This window comes from Panthera uncia, assembly GCF_023721935.1.
Source record: "Panthera uncia isolate 11264 chromosome A1 unlocalized genomic scaffold, Puncia_PCG_1.0 HiC_scaffold_17, whole genome shotgun sequence".
NCBI lineage: Eukaryota > Metazoa > Chordata > Mammalia > Carnivora > Felidae > Panthera > Panthera uncia.
Window position 1 is genome coordinate 31713866 of NW_026057577.1, and position 26165 is coordinate 31740030.

At 40.2% G+C, this 26165-nt stretch overlaps 1 protein-coding gene across 13 annotated transcripts in view; it reads right to left on the minus strand.

Moving 5' to 3' along the window:
- SIL1 (SIL1 nucleotide exchange factor) overlaps positions 1-26165 on the minus strand; it is a 288984-nt gene that overhangs the window by 92041 nt on the left and 170778 nt on the right. For 12 of the 13 annotated variants that reach the window (XM_049649313.1, XM_049649312.1, XM_049649311.1 and 9 more), the window contains one exon: positions 5613-5733. In XM_049649313.1, the coding sequence (XP_049505270.1) occupies positions 5613-5733 (121 nt within the window). Of the gene's footprint in view, positions 1-5612; positions 5734-20317; positions 20614-26165 lie in introns of those variants that run through there. The other variant, XM_049649319.1, reaches the window with a different exon arrangement.

The window sequence follows — 26165 nt, forward strand, 5'->3', positions numbered from 1 at the left end:
ACCTGACAAAGGAATGGATTTGAAATATCAAGGACTAGAAGCAAAGCCAACCGTGTTCCACAGTCAGCCTCTAAGGAGAGGGAGGAAAGGAACCAATGTGGATGTAATCTCAGGAACCTGGCAAAGACTAGAGTGGCATCCTCCCAAAACCCCCTGGAGCTGATCGAAGCCACAACCATTCTTCTTAATTGGAGAGGAGGCATTCATGGGTTGGGGGGTGGACTTTACCACCAACAATGATTTTAGGTCAGTGAACAGAGAGATCAGACCAAGAGTGACATGGACAAAGGGAAGTGTGGAATGTAGTGTCTGTGCTTGACAAGACGGTTGGGGGGAGAGGGGTTAAGGATAACCCGGGAGATTACAGAGATGAGGAAGTAAGGGGTTACTGGACTACTCTGGGCAAGATAAGCACATCAGTCTAACAGTCAAGATCCTAACAGACCTCAGATCTCATTAAAGGCATGTGCTTAGGGCTTTGCTCATTTCTCATTTCATCTTTGATTCATCTTAGAAACCCCCTAGAACTCTGAGAAAAACACTTGCCTTCTCTAAACCTCAATCCTCATAAACTAATAATCGCTAATAACTCCCATTTACTGAGCACTTAAGCACGTGTCAGTCACTGTTTTAACCCTTTAGAAGTAATATTTCATTCAAATGATTACCACAATCCTACAAGGTAGAGAAGAGAATCCCTCTCCCAGAAAAGCATCACCCACTGCCAGCAGCATGTAGATGCCACTGCCCTGCTCTTTACCCCTAAGAGAGAGCTAAGTATTTAGGGGCACAGCTTGAACAGATTATCACCTCCCTCCTCTAATACTTGGTCTGGACAAATCCCATCATGTCTCATATCTCCATTTATTGCCTTAAATGCCACTCTTCCAGGCCACTCACCATCACTCATTTTAGCCCCTACTACACACACACAAGTGTGCACATGTGTGTCTGCACACACAGACAGAAAACCATCTTCAGCTGGTATTTTCACTTCATTCTTCACTGAGAAAAATAGATGTTATCATCAAGAACTCCTTCATATTCCCCTCATGAGCTCTATACACTAACCTGCACCAAATCTAGATTCTCTGCTTTCCCTTCTAAGACCATGAATGACAGTGAACCTGCTCCTATTAAACCTAAGTTCCAGATCCCACTTTCCTTTGCAAAAGCTTTAACCCCCATCATTATACTGTTCCCTCTTGTCTGCATCATCAATTTCTCCCTTTGGTTGGATTATTCCCTTGAGTATATGAATACTCTTCTGACTAATTATGATCTCTAATTATCAAACCATTCCCCTGATCTCCTTCAGAGTAAAACTTTATGAATAGTCTTAACTCACTCTTCTCATCTTCATGACTGCTATTTACACTGCCATTTGCTCTAATCCAGATCCCTTTACCGTTCCCTACTAATACTTCTCATCAAAATTACTAATACTTAACAACTGGATCCAATGGACTCTTCACTAATGTCATGTTCCTCAACCACTCAGCATCATTTACATAGTTCACCTCTCCCTCCTTGAAACACTCTTCTTTCTGGCTTCTTGTTACCACATTCTTATGTTTATTCCCCTTCCTCTCTCCTTCCCTAACTCTTGTGCTGGTTCCTCATCTCCTACCTGAACCCTATATACTGGAATGCCTTGGAGTTCAATCCTAGACAATCTTCTCTACCTCTGCACTCTCCCCTAGTTCTTTATCCATTAGGCAATGATGCCCAAACTTACATCTTTGACCCAATCCTCTCCCCTGAGTGACAGCCAGACTCTTGTATAACTAACTGATAAATCTTAGATCTGGGATGTTTATCAGGCACCTCAAACTTATTACATCTAAAACATGGGTCTTGATGTTTCTCCCCATAAATCTGTTCCTCTCCCAATCTTTTCTATTTCAATAAACGGTACTTCTGAGCACCTAGTTGTGTCAAATCACAAAATGAGGCTTTATCTCAGATTCCACCACACCACCTTCCATCAACCCCTAAATCTAAATCTAAAGCAAGTCCTATTGGCACTACCCTCAAATTAAATCTCCAAACCTATCCGCTCTCCATCATGACACTCTAGACTCATTCACCAGTATGTCTACCTGATCTTCAGAAATGACATCCTAATTGTCTCTGTAATTCTTTTGTCCACTCTGAATCTATCCCCCATACACACAGCAAGTAGAGTGATCTTGCCAAAATTACATTAAACCACTCTCCCACACCAAATCCTCCACTGGCTTCCTATCACAATTCTAGTTAAATGAAGACTAGTCAACATGCATCTCAAAACTCCACATGATCTGGCTCCTCTTATCTCTCCCAAATCATCTATTAGTCTTCTTCCTTCGCCTACTCTCTAGTCACCCTAATCACTTTCTTGTTTCTCAACTTGATAAAGTCTTTCCTTGACAAAGCTAGGGACTCTTCTTGTTGCCTCTGCCTGAGATCCTCTAACCTTAAATGTATAAAATTAACTCTTTGTATGACTAAATCCCCATCATTCTTCAGGTCTAAGCTCAAGTATCACTTTAATGAGGTCTTCCAAACCATCCTATCTAAACTGGCCTTCCCGAGGGACTGACTGGTTTATTTCTTCCCTACTATTTACCACTATCTGTAATTACTTTATGTGCCTTTTTATTTTTCAGTTTATCTTCCTGCCATGTCCATAAGGCTGGTATCCTGTTTTGTTTAGTACTATATCTCCAATACCTAGCACATAGGCACTCAATAAGTCTTTTGTGAAATGAATGAATGGAGCAAGGAAATGGCCCTGTCTTTGGGCCACACCCTTAACTACAATGTCATACTGTACCATGGTAGATACTCAACCCAAGATGGGACAACCTGGATATACTCTGTCGGTCATCACTACAAAGAAGACAGTTGCTCCAGGGCAAAAAAAGAGATACAATGTTGAGATACTGACATGGGATATGGACTAAAACCAGGGGAGATAACAATGCCTAACACATAAATAGCAAGAGAACACCCTGCTGCTAGGAACCAAATATACCATGAAGTCTGGCAGTGCCAAGAGACGCCTCTGAAAGAAGTCAGAGTCAATGCCTTGTCCCAGGCTTTACAGTCCAGAGGCATTACAGCTCTAGGTAGCAGGATGTCTAGTCACACAGCCAGTAGGACTAGTGGAGAGATTGCCATGGATTAGTCTGAAAGGACTATCCCCATCTTTCCTTAGCCAGTGATACCTAAAACTCTGTGATCACCAATCTCTTTGACAATCTGATGGAAACCTGTGGGTGTTGTCCATCTTGTTCCCCAAATCAGAATAATGAGATATGCAAAATACTGTACCAACTGCAGAAATTAGCCCTGCACTTTGGCTTCTGTTCCCGTTCTAGTACCTAAGAGCCAGGAAGACACTGTGAAATGAATCAGGAGGAGACTGAGGTGAGGTCCACCACAGGAAGAAGTCACCACCAAAGGCAGCCAGAGACTCACTGAGCTCAAGCAGTGAAACCTACACCACCTTGTCAATGCCTTTGGGTTGCTGTTCAGACAGGTTTGCCACTAGTAACAAATGCTGAGAAGGAAGAGGGTATGTCCAATATACCCTGGACACCACTCCAGAGCAGAACCCTCAGAAACATTTCAAAGGAGAAAAGTAAAGAGGGAAGAGAGAGGACAAATATCTCTCTTTTATGGTGCATCTATTACAGACCACATGAATGACTCTGCTTTCTATTCTAAAAAGACAGGAGCAACTGATAAAGCATTAAGTGTTCCCAGCAAAGACCTACGATCAGATACTAGAAAAATAACTTCCCACAGTATTAAAACCAACAAACAAAATATTCCAAATTAGTCAAGATCCTAATTCAATATCCTTAAACCAAGAATAAAGTAAGCTTTTTATTTAGAAAATGAGACTTGGCATAGATGTGAGGAAAGGCTTCCTGAAGTTCTCTGACACACTGAAATATGTGCATATATGTGTGCTAGGGAGAGAGGGGGGTTGGCAGGGGTTACAACAATGAAATTTGATTATTTGATGGCTGTGAGAAATGAATTATCATATGGCCTTCAGATATAGGCCTATCAAGAGAGATGGGGGGGAAATAAAGATCCTTCTCAGTTTGGAGTGACAGTTAAGAGGTCAAATATCTTTCTTCTTTTTTTAAGTTTATTTATTTTGAGTGAGGGGGGAGAAAGACAGAATCCCAAGCAGGCTCTGCATCGGCAGTGTGGAGCCCGACACGGGGCTGGATCCCATAAACTGTGAGATCATGAGCAGAGCCAAAACTGAGAGTCGAATGCTCAAACAACTGGGCCACCCCTGAGGACAAATATTTTCATATATTATTACAATGTAGTCAAATTTTCTAACAGTAAAAACTGCCTAAATTGGAACAGGCTGCTCTGTGGGATTGTGGGTGCCACATAACCGAAAGTGCATATGGACAGGCTAAATAACCTTTTGTTGAGTACATCAAGGAAAACACTCAGGTAAATACTCAGTCTCTAAACTCCCTTTCTACCTTATATCTAACTGCAAAATATTGTTAAAATAATGAAAATTCAAGGATTAACATTAGCCTTGCTCAATCCATTATTTGTTATCAATACTTATATGTATTAGAACAGGGGCAGCAAACTCCGTTATGACCCCATAATATTTTAGGCTTTGTGGGCCTTACTGACAGCAACTGTCCCAACTACTCAACCCTGCCGGATTAGCAGAAAAGTGGCCATAGATCATACATAAATGAATAAGCACAGCTGTGTTCCAATAAAACTTTACTTATGGACATTAAAATCTCTAAGAGTCATGAAATATCATTCTTTTACTTTTCCATCCATTAAAAAATGATAAAAACAACTTACCCTGTAGGCTGTACAAAGACATGTAGCAGTACCAATATGGCCCACAGATCACAATTTGCTGTCCCTGTCTTAGAAACCTCATAACTGGTATTTATAACTGTTGAAATTACCCAATTCTAGCAGCCCCTGTTAACCCCATGCCTCCTCCTCCTTCCTCATGTAAAAAAGAACATGCAAATAAAACTTGTTATTTCAAGGCAAAGAACAGAAAAACAGGGACAAATTGTCCTAAATCAAATAATCTTATCTGGTTATTAAAAGTAAGGCAAACTCTTAACATTGGAGAACTTTTATACTATAAGAAGCCTGTTTTAATACGGACTAACAAGAGGAAAAGTTAGTCTGAATTAAAGACTTTAAAATGCAATTTTATTGTTCACCAAGGAAGTATTACTGCAAAGCAGAAGGCCTAACAGGACTGTTTTAATGAATAGATGACTCATCTGTAATCGGCGAATTGTTGGGATTCAAATGGGTGCTCTTAAAGTACTGGGAAAAATAGCTTCATTTTTAAAGCAGGTTAAGCATTCCCCCTACAGCCTTTTCTGAAGTATCAATTTGCTTTGCAAACTATTTCTTTCCAAAGATCTACAAGTAAACTTCCACAAAACCCTGACAGATCTATCACAAATTCTACGCTACGAAATTTCAAAATTTTTTAAAAGCCACATGAATTTGGGTAAGAAACATTACATTGTCATTACTTTCACAGTATTACAAAATCAGTGCTGTCCGCCTCCCAGTCCCTAGGGTTGTTACCATACCTTTTGCCTTTTTTCAATGCTTTCAAATTACTTTGGAACTTGTCCTCTTCTTGGAGTTTCACTTCTCTTGCCCCAGTCTGGAGATTCAGCCGTACATGGGATCCTACAGGGACAGCCTGACCTAAAAACCAAGAACAAAGAGGGCTCGTAAGGTATATGGTCCTTGAAGGGACACTGCAATGGAAAGGCTGGGTAACAAGCCAACAGGATTTATTAATTCATGAAGACCAGACCCTGCTGTGTTCCATTACCTGAATCCATCCATCTAACACACATATACCACACACATATCAAATTAAGGTAATGAGGCAAATGGGCAAGGGCTTCTATACTTCAAAGCAAAGACCAAAAACCCCAGTTAGAACCTACATCTTTAAGCTAATCTGTTTTCTTTAAACTGAGCTATAATAAGCCTTTTTGTTATGGGCAGGTGAATGGTAAATACCTAGTCACCCTTAAGGATATGGCCACATACTGCATCTTCCAAGACATCCTCCTTACCTCTCCCCTGACAGTCCCAGAAAACTCCAGAGAGCTTGCTGTTCCAGCAAGCTTACACCTCACCATCCTGCTCTCTTTATAATAAGGCTCCTTCTATAAGGCTCTCTCCTTGATGAGCACAGGGACTGTATCTCCTATTTTATTTCCCAAGACCCTAGGCCAGGGCTTATTGGAAGGCAGGAAGACAGAGCAAGTCAAGGAGGTAAGGACTGGAATCAAAAGAAACTAAAAACCTATGCCCACCCATCTCAGGAGAGTTGATCAACTACCTGAAAAAACAATATGAATGGACGGGCTACTCATACACATTGTACAAAATTACTCAAAGATAGGTGAAAAGGAGATAAAGGCACTACAAAAAAGAGAACTACAGGCCAATATCTGATGGACACAAACGCAAACATTTTTTGTTTTGTTTTAAAGGTGGAGTTCAGGAATCTACATTTAAAAAAATTTTTTTTTAGACAGAGTGAGAGTGAGAACACACTAGCAGGGGAGAGGGGCAAAAGAAGAGAGAGAAAGAATCATAAGCAGGCTCCACACTCAGTGTGGAGTCTGACACAAGGCTCAATCCCACAACCCTGGGATCATGACCAGAGCTGAAATCAAGTTGGACGCTCAACCTACTGAGCCACCCAGGCACCCCCAAAAATTTTTCACAAAATATTAGCAAACCAAATCCAACAATTTTTTTTAATTTTTTTAAAGTTTATTTATTTATTTATTTTGAGAGAGAGAGAGAGAGAGAGAGAAGATAGAGCTGTCAGCACAGAGCCTGATGCAGGGCTAGAACCCATGAACCATGAGACCATGACCAGAGCCAAAATCAAGAGTCAGACGCTTAAATGAATGAGCCACCGAGGCACCACGAAATCCAACAATACATTAAAAAAATCATTCACCATGATCAAGTGTGATTTATTCCTGGGATACAAGGGTGATTTCATATTTGCAAATCAATCAACATGATATGTCACATCAACAAAAGAAAGCATAAAAACCATATGCTCATTTAAGAGATGCAAAAAAACCTTGACAAAGCAAAACATCCATTCATGATAAAAACACTCAACAAAGTAGGTTTAGGAGAACATACCTTAGCATTATAAATGCCATCTATGAAAAACCCATAGAGAGCATCATACTCAATGGGAAAAACCTAAGAGCTTTTCTCCTAAGATCAGGAACAAGACAAGAATATCCACTCTTGCCACTTTTATTCAACATTGTACTGGAAGTCCGAGCCACAGCAATTAGATAAGAAAAAGAAAAAAAAGTCATCCAAATCAGTAAGGAAGAAGTAAAATGTCTATTTGCAGATGACATGATACTATATACAGAAAACCCTAAAGACTACACCAAAAAATGACTAGAAATGATAAATGAATTCAGTAAAGTCATAGGATACAAAATCAATATATAGAAATCTGATGTATTTCTATACTAATACTATATATTAGTATATATACTATATACTAATAATGAAGTAGCAGAAAGAGAAATTAAGAAAACATTCCCATTCACAATTATACAAAAAATAATAAAAATATCTAGGAATAAATTTAACCAAGGAGGTGAAAGACCTATACTCTAAGAACTGTAATACATAAATGCAAAGATACTCCATGGTCATGGATTGTGAGAACAAATATTATTAAACTGCATACTACTCAAAGCAATTTACACATTTACTACAATCCCTAACAAAACACCAACAGTATTTTTCACAGAACTACAATAAATAATCCTAAAATTTTTATGGAACCACAAAGACTCCAAATAGCCAAGGCAATCCTGAAAAATAAGAACAAAACTGGATGTATCATAATACCAGATTTCAAGATCTACTACAAAACTGTAGTAATCGAAACAGTATAGTACCAGCACAAAATAAGACACAGATTAATGGAATAGAATAGTGAGTTCAGAGATAAACCTACAATTACATGTTCAATTAATCTACAACAAAGGAGGAAAAAAAATGCAATGGCAAAAAAAAAAAAAAGCCTCTTCAACAAAAGGTGATGTGAATACTGGACAGTTACAAGTAAGAGAATGAAACTGGACACTTTCTTACACCATACACAGAAATAAATTCAAAATGAATTAAGGACCTAAGTGTGAGACCTGAAACCATAAAAATCCTAGAAGAAAGCACAGGCAGCAATTTTCTGACATCAACTATAGCAACATTTTTCTAGATATGTCTCCTGAGGCAAGGGAAACAGAAGTAAATTATTGGGATTACATCAAAATAAAAAGCTTCTGCACAATGAAGGAAACCATCAACAAAACAAAATGACAACCTACTGAATGGGAGAAGGTATCTGCAAGTGATACATCTGATAAGAGGTTAGTATCCAAAATATATAAAGATCTTATACAACCCAACACCAAAAAACCAATCCAATTGAAAAATGGGCAGAAGACATGAACAGACATTTCACGAAAGAAGACATACAGACGGCCAAAAGACTCATGAAAAGATGCTCAACATCACTCATCATCAGGGAGATGCAAATCAAAACCACAATGAGAGATCACCTCACACCTGTCAAAATGGCTAAATCAAAAACACAAGAAACAACTATTGGTAAGGATACGGAGAAAAATGCACCTCATACACTACTAGTGGAAATGCAAAGCGGTAACCCCTGCACCAAGAGAAAACAGTACGGAAGTTTCTCAAAAATTAACAATAGAATTACCATATAATACAAAAATTCCACTATTGGGTATTTCCACAAAGAATACAAAAACCCTAATTTGAAAAGACATATGCATCCCTATGTTTACTGCAGCATTATTTACAATAGCCAAAATATGAAAATAATCTGAGTGTCTACCAACAGATGAATGGATAAAAAAGATGCGGTAGAGAGGCACTTGGGTGGCTCAGTAAGTTAAGCATCTGACTTCAGTTCAGATCATGATGTCACAGTTTGTGAGTTCGAGCCCTGCATCAGGCTCCCTGCTAACCGCGAGGAGACTGCTTGGGATTCCCTCTTTCCCTCTCTCTCTGCCCCTCCCCCACTCATTCTCCCTCTCTCCTTCTCTCCCACCCCTCAAAGATAAACAAACATGAAAAAAAAGCTTTAAAAAATGTGGTGTATATATACAATAGAATATTACTAAGATACAGAAAAGAATGAAATCTTTCGATTTGCAACAACATGGATGGATCTAGAGGGTATAACACTAGGTGAAATAAAGCAGTCAGAGAAAGACAAATACCATAGGCTTTTACTCATATGTGCAACTTAAGAAAAAAAACAAGCAGAAGACCAAAAAACAGACTCTGACAACAAACTCAGGGTTACCAGAGGGGGTTGGGTGGGATGATGGGCAAAATATGTGAAAGGGATTAAGAGTACACTTATCATGATGAGCACTGAGTAAATATATAGAATTGCTGAATCACTATATTGTATACCTCAGAGTAATATAACACTGTATATTATTTATGCTGGAAATACGAATTTTTTAAAAGGTTGGTTAAATATAAAGTGTGCAAGATCACATACTACATGTGGAATGTTACATTTATCCATTCATTCATACAACTGACATTTACCAAGCAGCTACTATCTCCCAGGCCACTATGGTAGATTCTAAAATTACAAAAAGGAATATTAATGGCCACAGGGATAGAAAATTTTAGGGAAAGCATTCTTCAAGATACTGGAAACCTAGAAGAAATGGTGCTCTGACACCTCAACTTCGACTCTCCTTTCTCCTGGCAGATGATGGCATGGCCTTGCTGATGCTGAATTTGATTCAACGATCCAAAAAGGATGACAATCTAAAAAAATTCCTTTAAGGGAAGCATATAGCACAAGTTCTTTCAGAATGATCAGGTAAACCTGAAGTATAAAAGGCTAATGATATAGCAAGAATTCAAGTTTTCTCCATTCTGGCAGAACCACAGTGAACTCCACCAACCACTGTGCTTCCATCAGATAACGAAGGAGCCAGGGAAACACCATGCCAAGACATTCTGTTCTATTCCTGCTGCCCCACTTCAATAGGAGTTTCCGTATATTTGTTTAAAAAAATTAATGGGAACTTAAGTACATGAGTGTATGCGCATAATGATTTCTTGCTAACCTTAAAACCATCCAAAATGCTTCAAGGTTAAAACAAATATATCCAAAGTAGAGTGGGGAAAACTTTCTCTGGGGAGGCTTCTTGAATAAGGTTAAACCGGGGGTTAAACGAGGCAAAAAGTGAGACCCAGACTGGGAAAACAGGGAATCCAAAATAGATGGAGCTGTGTGTGCAAAGACTCAGACACACAAACTGACAGGCTACATTCAGGAGGCCAGGAACAAAAGAAGAAGGGAGGATTGAAAAGGCTGTGAAGGCAGCCAAAGAGAAGATGAGGCCAGTTAGTGGCAAGAACAACAAGGAACTAGCAACTTCTATCCTATTCCTACGATCATGGGGTATGAAATAACTTTGTAGCATTAATCTCTCAATGTTTGGAGGGGAGAGGGTGTCTCACCTGGAGAAATTCCAAAATGATGAAACAACAGAAAATCTTCCTGGGCAGAAGGTTAAAGCAGATCATCCTTGATAATCCCTTTACATCACCATCCCCCATACCCATTGTGTCTCCAAAACCTAGTGATTTTTCCTGCTGACTGTTTCTTTTTTTTGAGAGAGAGAGAGAAAGAGGGGGAGAGAGGATCCCAAGTGGGCTATGAGCTGACAGCACAGAGCCCAATATGAGGCTCGAACTCATGGACCATGAGATCACGACCTAAGCCAAAGTCAGATGCTCAACCAACTGAGCCACCCAGGCATCCCTCCTGCTGTCTCTTCATGCTGTCCTCCTCACCACTGCTCTTGTCCAAACCATCACTATCTCTCTTCAGGACATTGCCATAGTGTTCCAGCTGCCCTTCCCTATCTACTCTTAGCTCCCAGTCCAACTGTTCTTTACAAAGAATGGTATTTTTTCCCCCAAATACAAATCTATGTCACTCCCCTGCTTCAAACCTTTTAATGGCCTACTACTCTCCAAAGAAAGATGAAAGTCTTCACACTGCTCAATGAGGCCGTCTGGTATCTAGCTCCTGCCTGCCTCTTCTGTCTCATCCACTCCTCCTTCTTGAGGCCACGCTGACCCTTTTCCATTCCATGAAAAAAACCATGTTCATTCCTACCATGAGGCCATTCCACTTGCTGTTTGCTTTGCTCTTTCCAACCCCAGCCTCCATCTCCTGATCTTTCCAATCTCAGCTAACAGTCACTTCCTCTGAGAGGCATCCTCTATTTCCCCAAACCAGATCTGGCTGTTCCCTAAATTCTTTCACAGTACCATGAAACTTTTCTTTATAGCAATTACCACAACTAGTGATTATAGTTTAGTTTAGTTTTTTTATTCATCTGGTAAATATAAACAGTCCCCATTTTATCCCCAGGGCCTATCATATGGCCTAGTATTAAATCCTCAATAATTAAAATTAGAAATTAAAAAGAGAAAATCCTAGCTGATCTAGACGTGAATGGAAAGGCCAACAAAGATTTTCAGTAGGGCAAGTAGATTCCTAATAATTAGTCATGTTAATCTTTTTTTTTAGTAGTAGTAGTAATGCTAGTAATAATAATAAAAATAGTAACAGTAGCATTTTCAATTTTCAGACTTTTGATCAAAATTAGAAATGAACAAGAAAAAAAGAACATGACTAAATGTTTCAAAACATAACAGGTTATATATACTATGTTAAGGTGGCCAAAGAATAGACTAGAATCTTGTGTGAACCAATTTATTTTATTTGGGGAAAATTCCAAAATTACTCCCTTCACATAAGCCACCACAGGGGGCAAGAACAACCACAATAGCATTAACTTAAAATACAGGTTATGCTCATTTAAGATACACAAAACCAGCAATGGCAGCAACAGTGGCAGAGGCAGCAGAAAATCAGAGTATTTTAAATGTTTCCACCCCCCTGGGAAAAAGGCCAAGTTAGAGTGCAATCTGACCTGCATCATTTTAGGGCCTCTACAAAGGGACCAGGACACTCAGAAAGAGTAGAGGCAAAAAGTTACAAGATACACCCAGGTAAAGAGTCAGGGATTGAAATGTGGAGAGCAAGGGGACTGGCCAAAAATACCATATGGATCCTGAAAGGCCAACAAGCCTGCAAAGCCTACAGTGTCTATTTCCCTACCACTGGCTCTCTGGGGACAAACCGCAGCCTGAAGAAACTATATCAAGAAGAAACTCTGTCCAAATTAAGTAAGGTCATATCACACTTGAATTTTGACTCTCATTGGGAATCTGTCACTGACTTTAATCACAAACCAAGACCCAGATAACAACTCCTGCTTTTCCAAGGGTGGAAAATCTATAGTAGATTGCATTATTGTTACCAATTTTCTTCCTTCTTGCCTGTATCCACACCCTGTATCATGTGACCTTGCAGTCCCTCCTACTAGTGGTTGAGTTTCCCACCCCGTGACTTTGAACGCGGTTTATGACGTGCTTTGGCCAAGGGGATGTTAGCAAATGTGCCACAGAGATTTGAAATGTGCTTATATGTTTTTCCTGTCTCTTGGAATTCTACCATCATCAGGAGAAATGTTCGCTAGCATTCTGAACCAAAAAACATGAGAGACCCATGGAGCAAATCTGGACCCAAATTGTAGACCAAAGCTAAGCCCAGCTCAATGTAGCCACGGTCAACCAGGTCTAGCTGATCTGTAGAAACTTGAGCAAGAATACAAAACTGGATTTCTTTCCTAGTTTTTTACTCTCAACTACATTTAAACTTACACAAAAGCTGCAAAAAGAATCATTTCCATACATTGCTCACACGGCCTTTCTCAATATTAATATGTTACACAGTCAGAGACAATTATCAGAACTGGGAAATTAGTAACATTAACCAAACTGTAAAGATCCTTCTTCAAGCCTTACCAGTGTTTCCACTACGTCCTTTTTTGTTCCAGGATCCTATATGGCCTTTGGTTGTTATTTCTCCCTAGTTTCCTATCGTCTGCAACAATTGTTCAACCTTTCCGTGTCTTTCATGATCCTGACACCATCAAGGAATACTGATCAGTTTTTCAGGACTGTCTGGTGTCTTCTCATGATTAAACTGAGGTCATGCATCCTTGACAGAATCACCAAAGAAATGATGCAATGTTCTTCCTAGCACATCATGTCACAAAGTGTATGGTGTTAATATGTCTTATGACTGTTGATGTTGGCCTTGATCAACTAATAAAAGTAGTATCTACTGAGCTTTTCCACTATAGTAAACAAAAATCATAGCAAACTACCAAACTGAGAAAAATAGCTTGGCAGTTTCTCAACCACTTAAACAAAGAGTTACTATATGAACCCAACAACTCCACATCTAGGTATATACACAAGAAAACTTAAAAGCATATGTTCACCAAAAACTTGTACATGAATGCTCATTGCAGCATTATTTATAATAGCTACAATGTGGAAACAACACAAATGTTCACCAACTGATGAATGAATAAAGAAAATGTGGTATATACAAATAGTGGAATACTCAAGAAATGAAATACTGACATATACAACGTGGATTAACCTAGAACACATTATGCTAAGTTAAAGAAGACAGATATAAAGCGTCACATATCATACAGTTCTTTTTAAATGAAATTCCAGAATAGGCCAATCAAAAAACACAGATTATTGGTTGTCAGGGGCAAGGGGGAGGAAGGAAAGGGAAATGACTGCTAATGGAAACGGGGTTTCTTTCTGGGTGATGAAAATGTTCTGGAATTAGACAGTGGTGATGGTTGCACAGTACTGTGTATATACTAAAACCCATTGAATTGCTTAAAAAAAATTATAAGGGAAATACTTTGAGATTATACAAATCCCTTTTCTCCTCAAACCACACCATTAGGGGAATCCTTCTGCAACAATTACCACTCTGGTGACAGTCTAATGGCAATTTTCTACTTCCTTCCTTCCTTATACCTTAATTGAAATTTCAAGTACAGTAAGAAGTATGGCATAATGAATACATATATCTACATCACTTAGACTTCACTGTTTCTTTTTGCCAGATTTGCTTAAACTTTTTGTACTATGCAATGTTGCAAACAGAAACATCACACACAAAAAAAGAAATATTACAATATGTTCAGTATGCATCTCTAAAAAAATATAAAGAAAATTTGCTACAAATAAAATAGCGAGAGGGAGAAGAAACAAAGCAAAGAAAAGAAAAAGAAGGAAAAGAAAAAGAAAAAGAAAGAAAGAAAAAGCAACTTCCTTACAAGGAAAAACTGTCAGTCCTCCATCTATTTAATTATTTACTTAGACCAGTATGGTCTTGTGGATATTTTATTCTGTGAGTTGTAATTCAATTCTATATTATTTATTTTGTTGCCCAGTTATTTCAGCTTGGCCAATTAGCAATTCTTTCAGGTTGGCTCTTGTATTCCTTAAACAAGTTCCTTTCCCCCATCATTTTCTCTTTCAACTATTTCCTTACTTTCTGGTTTCAGAAGATGTCCCGAGTTCATCTTGTCTTTTCCTTCCCCTCCTCTAGAATCAACTACTTCTCAAGGAACCCTTGTTTCTTTTACTGAAGAGTAGTATTTAGAAACCAAGATCTGGGTCATAGGTATGCTCATTACAACTAAGGTTATCATAGCTTTTAGACCCTGTCAATGGAAAGAACTAAGAAATTTGTGTATGTGTATACATTTATATATACGCTCATATACACATCCCTATTTCTTTGTCTATGTGTATATTTATTAAAAACTTCAAGTTTATAATGACATCTCACATTTCAATCTAACACCACAGAGTTCATTTGTCTTCTCTCTTTCCTTACTTGTAACTTCTTTCTCCAACAGAGAGAAACTTGGCTCTTACTATCTGCAATGTATTTACTGTTCAATTCTAACATAAATATACTTTCAAAATTGCTAGCCCATACCCCTATGAGAAACACATTTACCCAACTAGATTACAGTATTTATGTGAGTTCTTTTATCTATGACTTTACAGTATCTACTCAAGAGATCTTTTCACAAAGTCACTTAGGTTATTTCCTTTCTTCCTCACCCACTGTAATGTGATTATGTTATTAACGTGTAATACTTGGTTCACTTGTTTGTGTCTGTATTCTGTTTTGTGGTTCCCACTCATTCACACACTGGTTGGTTTAATTGTTTATTTGGGGCATCCAAAGGATATGTGAACTATTTCTAGAGTTCTAAGACAGACCTATACAAAAAGAAATTATTGTTGTTTTAAGCCAAGTTTTGCGGTGGTTTGTTTACTGTGACAATTCATTCCAATGGTCCTGAAACAAGGAATTTAAAAGCGTCCAATACAATGAACAGTTCTTTTTTTTCCCTGAAATTACATAGTTTTTACCTTTTTAGTGTTTAAATGCCCCTTTATAAAATGAGCAAATGATTATGATGGATGATAGTCGGTTGTTTCATGTTAAGCCTCTTAGCAAAGTAAAGAAGCTGGCCTTCGTGTCTAAAATTTGTTTTTTAAAAAAATTTTTAATGCTTATTTATTTCGGAGAGAAACGGAGAGAGAGACACACACACAGCACAGTGCAGGAGGGGCAGACAGGAGACACAGAATCTGAAGCAGGCTCCAGGCTCCGAGCAGTCAGCATAGAGCCCCACACGGGGTTTGAATCCACAAACCATGAAATCATGACCCAAGCCGAAGTCAGACACTTAACCAACTGAGCCACCCAGACACCTCCTCAAAAATTTGCTTTTAAACTTTTTCTTATCCATCAAACACCACAGTCTGAAAACTACCCATGTATTCTACCAACCTTCTCTAGGACATTTGAGAATTATTCCCATTATACACTTTAAATTAGTTTATTTTATGGCATATAATTTGTATCTCAATTAAAATGTTTAAAAAATTCATTTTATTGGATAAAGCACTACCTTCTCCTTTTGAATCCCAGAATAGCAATTAGTCTATCAGGTACAGTCCAAGGTGACACCAAATACTTCTAGGGGCCAAGACAGAGAGAGCTAAGCACAGAGCCTACACAGCCCCAGGATACTTGAGTATGGTATGAAGAAGAAAATGTGGGCACCTAGGTGGCTCAGTCGGTTGAGTGTCCCACACTTAACTTCAGTTCAGGTCATGATCCCAGACTTCTCCCCAACTCACACTCTCTCTCTAAAATAAAACTTAAAAAAGAAGAAGAAGAAAATGGACCAAAGAAAGCCTGAGGCCATAAAGGCCTCTTCCTCCACCTGGGCAAGAGGAACCCTGGTAGAAGCACAGGTAACAAACAGTGGACCAAGGGGTAGGAGCCAACAGAAATGTCCACAGGAGGCAGGCAAGTATGAGAGATGAATGAGAAGGGCCATCTACAAAAGACAGTGGTGAGGGCTGAGAAAAATGCTCCCTCTAAAAGCGTCAAACTTTAAAATATAAAAGCCAAACAAATTTTATCTCTAAGTGGAATTCAGCCCACAGCCAATTTGTGACTACTGGAAAAGATCTTTCACCTGACAAATTTTGCATGGTCAGTGTTTGTCCCAACTCATCCCAGTTCCTAGTGATGAGAAACTTGCTCTACCTGGACTCACAACGATAGGGTCCTCCTTGGCTAGTACCCACAGTGAGAATACCAGGCAGCCTGGTTGCCCTGCTTCAGCAGAGGCAGGGCCAATGCAGATGGATGCCATGGTGCTCTTGTTTCTGCCTTGCCATTAGATGCCTCAGCAGGTACATGGCTTTGGGAAGGGTGAAAAGTATGGGCTGTCCTCTCTAGGCTTGTGCCTGGAAACCTCTCCCTCCACAGACTTCTAGACTCTTTCAAGTCCTACCTGGATGCAATTACAAGCAGGATAATCAAGGGTTATCCTGACACGGCCTGCTCAGATGAGAGCTGGCCATGCAACCATGAGCCCTGGAATTCTGCTACCCACTCAGCTCTGCTTTTGAAGGCTGGGTGAATTTAGCCAAATTCCTTTTTCTTTCTGAATCTTCATGCCCTTCTGTGCCAAATGAAAAGAATCTACTGTGTCTGCTTTCACTAATGTGTTAGATTGTTGTGAAGAACAAATGAGAAAATACTGTGTCAGTGTTCTGAAGAAGTTAAAAGGGCTTCAGGGAACAGCCCCAAAAAGGTAAATGTCAACCAGGATGAAACAAAGACATCTTATTTATCAAGTCCTATGGGTATGTGTCAACAAGAATAAAAATACCAGATTATGCTGAGTTTCTGAGGGGCAAGAACCAATTACTCGTGTCTACAGCTCAGGCTCAACATCAGGCACAGTAGGCTTCCAGAAAGGTCAGTTTGAATGCCAGCCCCCTGCCTTGGCCACCCCCAGAATCTAAGAATAGGAGGACTAAGGAACAGGAAGCAGTGCCACTCACCTCACTAGGGCCTCCCAGCCCCTAACCAGGGCTGGTCAGAGCTGAGACTTTACAGGCCCAGTTGCCATGACTACGACAGCCCTCTCCTTCTGCTTTTTTATTCAAAACCCCCAAACAAGTCCTGGCAAGATCCCTGCCTCACACAAATGAGCATCTATCCTGTCTCTCAGGCCAAACTTGAACTGAACCACTAACAAAAAAAAAAATGTGCACAAACCTCTCTGGAGTGCTGAACCCTGAACCAATGCTTAATGTTATTTTTTTTTTTAAGGGTAACACAAATAGAAATTTATTTTTTTATGAACAGTGAAACATACAGCAAACCAGTTTGGATTGTAGTTATATCTATGCATTTTTTAAAAGTACATAACAATGAAAAAATGAGAAAAAAATTAAAATATTCTCCAAACTGAATTTTCACTCTTGAGTCACAGAATCCAAGAGAATCCAAGAGTTATCTGGTATGGCTTCCACACAAGAGTGGAAATCCCTCACCTGCATTAAAGCCCCTTAGAACAAGAGACTCCACAGTTTTCCTCAGGGAGCAGCTACCCTGACAGCTCCCACCACCCTCCAGCACTACCCTCCAAAATATCATCTGCTGGGACCTATGCACGGTCTCCTTCCCAGTCCAGAAGGAGGACAGACAACAGGTGGTCACCAACCGCTACCTACAGAATTCACAAGAGCAGTGTTCTTCAAGGACTAGCAATGCTACTTAGAAGACTTCCTGTGTTACAGTCAGAGAAGTAGAGGACAAAGGCTCAAAGTAACCATATGGAGGACACAGTCAGTCTCTTTTCATAACTGGCTTTTCAACAAGCATTTACTCAGGGTTAGGCAAGAGCCTGCTCTTTTCTAAGCATCCTTTCTACCACATCTTATTGCACACCCACTGAGGGCCACTTGCTGTGTTGGCCACTTGCTGTGTTGGCCACTGGGAAGAATACCACATGAATAAGACCAACTGCTGCCATTGAGGAATAGGAAGTAAATGAAGAAACGGGGGTAGTAACATTCCGAGTTCCAAGTCCAGAGAAGACCTTTCAAGCAAGCAAAGAAATGAGCATATTTAGGGTGCTATGAGTAACTCCATTTGAAGCATTTGGAGATCAGCATATAAAACAGGAATACAAGAACCAAGGAGGCTAGTTGAAAAGCAATTGTACTTGTCCCAATCACACATAATAAAGCCTGAACCAGGGGAACGGGTAGCATGAGAAAGTAGTAAGGAGTAATATTTTGACCACACAAACTAGGAATCCTATCATGGCTGTCCATCTTCCCTCCCATAAAAGCAACAGCCCTTTAATCATGCGCAGCAACTTTCCCACCAGCCCAGGATACCTGTCAGAGACCTCAAATTTAAAGCCAGGGATGGAGTAAAGGAGAACAGTGGTGAGGGGCAGAGGAGTTACTTTTACCCACAGATGCACAATGAGTTTTCCATGTCTGTCTCCTGGGCTGCTGATTGCCTCTGTCCTTCTATTTCTACCTTCAATCTTTACCAAATTCCTCTTTAGCTTAGACAAAAACCCAGTAAGTGAGACTAACAGATATAGCACAGCCTTTTAATCAGAGCACTTGGAATATTGTATCCATGCTGGAAATCAGGTTTTCAATAACCCTGTTGACTGTTACAGTCTACTAATTCCTGTCATTTCTCTCTTTTTAAAGATATACTCCCACCCAACCCCTACTTTCTCAACTGTACAAAATCTTTTTTTTTTTTAATGTTTTTTTTTTCCACGTTTTTTATTTATTTTTGGGACAGAGAGAGACAGAGCATGAACAGGGGAGGGGCAGAGAGAGAGGGAGACACAGAATCGGAAACAGGCTCCAGGCTCCGAGCCATCAGCCCAGAGCCTGATGCGGGGCTCGAACTCACAGACCGCGAGATCGTGACCTGGCTGAAGTCGGACGCTTAACCGACTGCGCCACCCAGGCGCCCCTCAACTGTACAAAATCTTGAATATATTCAGACTTCAGTCTATTCCCATTGAGCACACATGTGTTGGAGGTGAAGAAAGCTCAAGAAAATTCAAAGAGAAAGGGAATCACCAAGAGGCCAAAGGCCTGGCAGTCAGAAATAAATCACAGTACATCCCAACATTTTTTCCAGTCCTCTAAACCCACCTAATAATTATTAAGTCAAATAAAACTGCATCTGTAAAAGTCTCAGTGTAACTGATATTAACCACAAAAGACTGGCAATGAGCTTCACTCAATAATGAGGTGGGGGGAAAATGCCAAGATGGAAATGAAGGAGTTAAACGTACCCATTTCCCAGAGGCAAGGGGCCTTGGCTCTACTACTGCTCATTTTCTGGAGGGGACTCCTGGGGATTCCAGAGTACATTTCCAACCCAGGCACAATTTCATTAGCAGCTCATTAGCAGGAGTGGCAACCATTTCTGACTCGACTTTTTCATAATATTTATTGGTTAATTGACACTTTGAACACAGGTTGACTGAGAACCAAATGAAAGTGCTAAAACCACTCATTAGTCAAATTTAAAACACAAAGATTATATTCTAAACATACCCTTTGTTCTCATTTATTTTCCTCAAACAGAAGTCATAATTTAATAAGGGGGTTAAAAAAGCCTAGTGTGAAGATATTGTACTTTAATATTTAATCCTCTTTCCCACCCCATTAATGCCCAGGGTTCCTGACATCATAATTGGCTCTATTTGTTCTTTTTTACAGCACCTGTTACCTCTAGGGCCAAATGTGGCTCTATGAATTATTTCAAAACAAGTATTGGTGACTCCTGACCTCTACAATTTCCCCAAGGCCTGCTGAAAAAGCCCCTCACCTTGGATGCTCCCTCCAGTGGAAAGAGAAGAAATCCAAGGGTATGAATGGAACAAAATTCCTAGGGCAGAATTTCTCTCTAGATCAGTTCTAAAGGATGGAATTCTTAAACCTCTCCCTTTTGGTGGGGAGGGGAGAGCAGTGGAGGTGCTCAGGAGCATGCAAACCTGAATGGGAAATGAGGCAGATGGAAAAACAAAGTGCAGAGAAGGCGGTCAAGGAAACAACTGGTCCGGGGACCCTCCCCTACCATCGTGGGAGGACCTTTAATCGCAGCCAACATGCACAACAACACGAGGTCACCCAAGACTTATTTCACCTAAGTATAACGGCCATCCCAATTTGTTGCCTCTTAACTTAGTATTTGGCATCATCAGTATTAAAAGACCTACTAAGTAGTGCTGTGCTTTGCTTTCTTCACTTCTACTGCTAGGTTCACCAGAAGGAGCTACAAGCCCCTAACATCTAGGTGACCTGGGCAGCTGTCCAGTGCGGTGGTAGAAGGGAGCGGGTGAGCAAGAGGAAGACACAGGTTCCAGTTCCACCACATGATATCTCCTAGAACTTGAGAAAATAACCTCTGTGGCCCATGTACAGAATGGGGCTCAGAGTAGTCACTCCAGAGAGTTCACTGTGAGGAGTAAGAAAGAATATATGTGGGATGCTTAGGGCTGATTCCACAGAGCCCTCAATAATGGTGTTTGCCATTATTGGTGGAGCCCTCAATAATGGTGTTTGCCAGGCACCTAGGGGTGCCGGGGGGGGGGGGGGGGCTCAGTTGATTAAGGGTCCAACTCTTTATTTCAGCTCAGGTCATGATCTCACGGTGTGAGTTTAAGCCTCACATCGGGCTTTGCGCTGACAGCACATATGGAGCCTGCTTGAGATGCTCATTCTCTCTCTACAAGAGCTACTTGCACATGCTCTTTCTCTCTCTCAAATAAATAAACTTAAAAAAAAATAATGGTGTTTGCCTGGCTCTTCCCGCTCTGTGCACGGTTTTTCCAGCTATGAGACAGGGACTAGTGCCATGATAGATGGTCACACTGAGTGTTGACAAACTCTTAGAATATATGATTGAGTTCTGTAGAGATGTGTCCATGATTTTTGTAGAATTTTCAAGTCAGATTGCCTCATTAAGGCTACAAAAAGTTAAGTAACAATAAAGGCTTGAGGACATCCAAATTGAGAGGGTAGCAAATGAGCCACTTAAACCAGACCTGTACCACACCAAAAACACCCATATTACAGCTTTCCTTGACTGGGGCCACCAGCAGGCTAACCAAATCCATTTAAGACAGGGAGGTCTCTATCCCACTCCCCAAGACATCAGAACAGAAAGCAAAGAAGCTACATCCAGCAGCATAACCTTAGCAAACATGGGGAGGAATGAAATGAGAACAGCTGCCAACCAGCAACAAGGGAGAAGGGTTTCGGGTTTCCCGATAAACTTAACTCAATCACAGGCTTCAGTCTGTTTTGCAACAATGTACCATAAAAGCTTATAAAAGCAGCTGCCCTGACTCTAGTTCCTCAAGGGACTATGCTGGCAGGTGCCCACCCAAGCATGGGCGAAGATGCCTGGATGTTTTGGGCCACTGGGCACAAGGCTGGCGCTCCAGCAAATCTGTGTATACTTCAGACAAGCAGCCTGTTCCACACCACCACTCCATCCTCACAGCTGATGCTGGCTCTGGCTGGGCCTCCTCACAATGCTCCCAATCCTGAGCACCTAATGTGAATGTTGCAACCGTCATTTGATTACATATATTCTACCCACTGTACACGAAAAACTGTGCTTAGAAGTTCTGGCCTAGGTTGAGGCACCTGGGTTGCTCAGTTAAGCCTCTGACTTCGGCTCAGATCATGATCTCATGGTTCATGGGTTCAAGCCTCGCATTGGGCTCTGTGCTGACAGCTTGGAACGGAGCCTGGAGCCTGCTTCGAATTCTGTGTCTCCCTCTCTCTTTCTGCCCCTCCCCTGCTAGTATTCTCTCTCTCTCTCTCTCTCTCTCTCTCTCTCTCTCTCTCTCTTTCTCTCTCTCTCTCTCTGTCTCTCTCCAAAATAAACAAACATTAAAGAAAAAAAATTTTTAAGAAGTTCTGGCCTAGGTACTCCCCTTCCACCCTTAAGTGGATTCATTCCCTACTGACTACTTTTGGTGTGAATCCCTTTTGACAGAAATCACCTCCCAAAAAGCCATCTCCAAGACACCCTCTAACACCCTCTTTCTACCTCCCATTTCAAATTTTTAAAGGAAACGGCAAATTCTTCAAAACTCCAGGGATGCCAGTAACCTGAGCTAGAAGCAACCCTAGGAGATCATGAGAGCTAATCTCCACTGAAAAGATAGATGGTCTTGTGCTGTGCCTCCTGCTATTGCACATAGGCAAAGAATCACCCAAGGACAACTCTCCTGGCATTTTCCTTCTTAAAAATCTTTAGTGGTTCTTTGCTGCGCTCCAAAGTACCAATACCCCTGCTGGGGTCCAAGCCCCACCTAATCCAGTAAGGCCCCTGCTGATCTCTGCCCCATCTTCCCTCATCCACAGGTACCTCACACTCTAGCCAAACACATTCTATGCTTTCCTTTGTCCTTGATATTACCTCCTTCATTGCTTTTAGGCTGTTAAAATCAAATCCTTTTTTTTTTTTTAATTTATTTATATTTGAGAGATAGAGACAGAGTGTGAACAGGGGAGGGGCAGAGAGAGAGGGAGACAGAATCCGAAGCAGGCTCCAGACTCTGAGCTGTCAGCACAAAGCCCGATGCAGGGCTCGAACCCAAGAACTGCGAGGTCATGACCTGAGCTGAAGCTGGACACTTAACCGACTGAGCAACCCAGGCGCCCCTCAAATCCACTTTTTAATAGCCTAGCTTGACCAACTCCATGTGGTATTATGCACTGTCCTCCCTTCCTTTCAATCTCCAGACTGTCTTGCTTATTCCTTTCTAATGGCACTACCTCTTTATTTTCTCTTAGTCATTTAGGTTCTTGTTACTCATTAAACAGACATTTACTGGCCACTCACAATAGACCAGGTTTTAGGGAAATTAAGGATAAGACATGGACTCTCCACAATTAAGGCAATCACTGGTCTAGTGACGGAAACAAATCCATAAAATTGTAATACTTGTCAAATTTTCTCCTGTAGGTTAGATTCCTCTTGAAGTCAGGACATCTTTATATTCCTTACATTGCTAAACAGAGTGTCTGATACACAGTTAATGTCCACTGTATGTCCCAAAACAAAAATGAGTGAGCTTTATGGGAAGAAAAGCAAACAATTTCCTCTTTCTGAAATGCAGGGCAGAAGGATGTATTGCTACAAAGATAGTCTCTAATTTGGAACCAGGGGAAAATCAAACTTAATTTAAGCATATTTTTAAATGTGTTTTATTTCCACAGTATCACTCCTCAACCCATAAAGAAAATCAAAGAGAGGTACAAAGACAATTACACAGACAGAAACAAAGAGCAAGAGATCAAAAGAGAATGGGAGGGAAGCATGGTTTAGTTCTTAACTGTTAGTAAAACACACACATCAGACTTCACTGCAGACTTCTGAGTATTATCACCTCTAATTATAAGCTTTAGTGGATGAAATGTTGGTGACAGCTCTATGACTGCTCTTTATTCTTAACCCTTCAAGTATTCCAAAGTCCACCAAACAGAAATAAGATAGAGCTTGTGGTCAAGAAGGCAAGAACAATGTCACCTGAGCCCAGTCGGTGAAGACTCAAATTGTATGTGAAATATTTTGTTTGTTTGTTTTCAGATGTTTATTTTTGAGAGAGAGTACATGAGTGGAGAAGGGGCAGCAAGAGGTAGAGAGAGAATCCCAAGGAGGCTCCACACTGTCAGCACAGATCCATCCCAACATGGGGCTCGAATTCAAAAACTATGAGATCATGAGAGCTTTTAGGCCAATACTGGCAAGGCCAATCAGCAAAAGGCATTCTAAAACAGGTTAAGGATATAAATCAACACTTTTGGGCATTTGGCAACATCTATTAAAACTATAACTCTTCATTTCATTTGACCCAACAGATTCCACTTCTGTATATGTCTCCAATGGATACATTTACAGAAGTACACAATGATATATGGATAGAATGTTCATTACAATATTTTATCAATTGTGTTAAAATCAAAAACAAATGGAGACTAGCCTTGAAAATTCCTTGAGCAGGCAAAACCAGTTTAGTCATAAAAACAAAGTGTAATTTAACTTATTTTCCAAGACTAACTTCACCTGGATCATTTCTTGCTTACGCCTCTGGACATCATAGCAAAACTGGAAGCTGTTTCCCAAAGCTGATGAGGTAACCAGTGATCAGTTCCCCATCATTTAGGAAAATTCTAATATTACAACCAGTGTGAAGAATATAGAGTCGCTGCTTTCTCACTATATAAGCTACATTATAACAGTACACCCCTGAGCCTCATTCCATGATTTGGTTTGAGTGTTTCCTGTTTGCAAACTGTCTTTTTGGTGTGTGCACAATAAAGTTTTACTAATTACTACTTTGAAGGTTCATTGGTTTTACCTATGTAATTTCTGAACTCTGACAATTCTGAACGAGAAACAATACAAATGTCCATCACAGGGAACTTGCAGCATAACACAGCACATTCCTTCAATGGAAGACAAGGAAGAGGGAGACTTGTACTGACATAAAAAGATGACTAAGGCTAAGCAAAAACAAAAAATTGCAAATATATGATTTCATCTTTCTTTTTAAAGAATGTATGATGTTAACGTCGCAGCAGCATAGTTTCTTCATCTAGCCAAATCCCCACACAAAAACAGACTCAGCGACTAGATAGCAAAACCAAACCCATAAACAACATTTACATCAAAACTAAGTGAAAAAATATCTAGGAATCCCAAAACAGAAGCAGATGAAGACAAACCACCAAATGACATCAACTCTGAATGGTACCACTCGCTGTATGGGACGATAAAGGAAGCAAGGAGGTGCCTCTCATACTTTACAGAGGAAAACCCCACAGTAATCAACAGGTATTCACTAAAAAACACAGTGGGCTGATGGGAGAACAGCAGTTGACCCTAGGAGGGATTTTTCCCAGTCCAATAACAGGCAAGTCCAAGAAACCCATGGTTAAGTTCTCAAAGGGGCTAGAGAAATCAGGTCCCAGTGAACTCTCAATTTAATCAACCAGTGCTCTGTATCAGCACAGCATCCCAAATAAGACACTTTCAGAAATGGAACCAAAATTAAGCAAAACTGAAACAACAGAAATAAAGGAAAGAGGAGGTCCACATAAAAGTGAGGGAAGAAAACAGAGCTGAGAAACCTTATAGAGGAAGCTGCCATGTTTGTGAACACTACATGAAAACAACAGAAGAGGGAGCACTATGAATTTAGAAAAGGTAATTAAAACCATGCTTCTTTCAAATCCCAAGAAATCTAATCCCACATAAGAATAAGCAACAGAAAAATAATGAGGTCAAATCCTATAAAGACATTAGAAGACCATAAAAAAAAGAATAGGGCTAAGAGTAACATCCCTACAGGTAATGCAAGCAAGTCAGAAAGACATGGCCACCAATAGATCAAAACACGAACTTGCTATTTCAAAATGAGCTAAATACTTTTTTTTTTTAATGAGAGGAGATATTCAAGAACAAAAATAAGAAATGAAGTGCCAAAACTCAAAGAACAATTAGAAATAAAAGAATAATCACAACAGAAAATGCCTTAAGATAAATAGAAGGTAAAAGGAGGAATATTTAAAAACCATAAGGAGGGGCGCCTGGGTGGCTCAGTTGGGTAAAGTGTCCGACTTCGGCTCAGGTCCTGTTCTCATGGTTCGTGGGT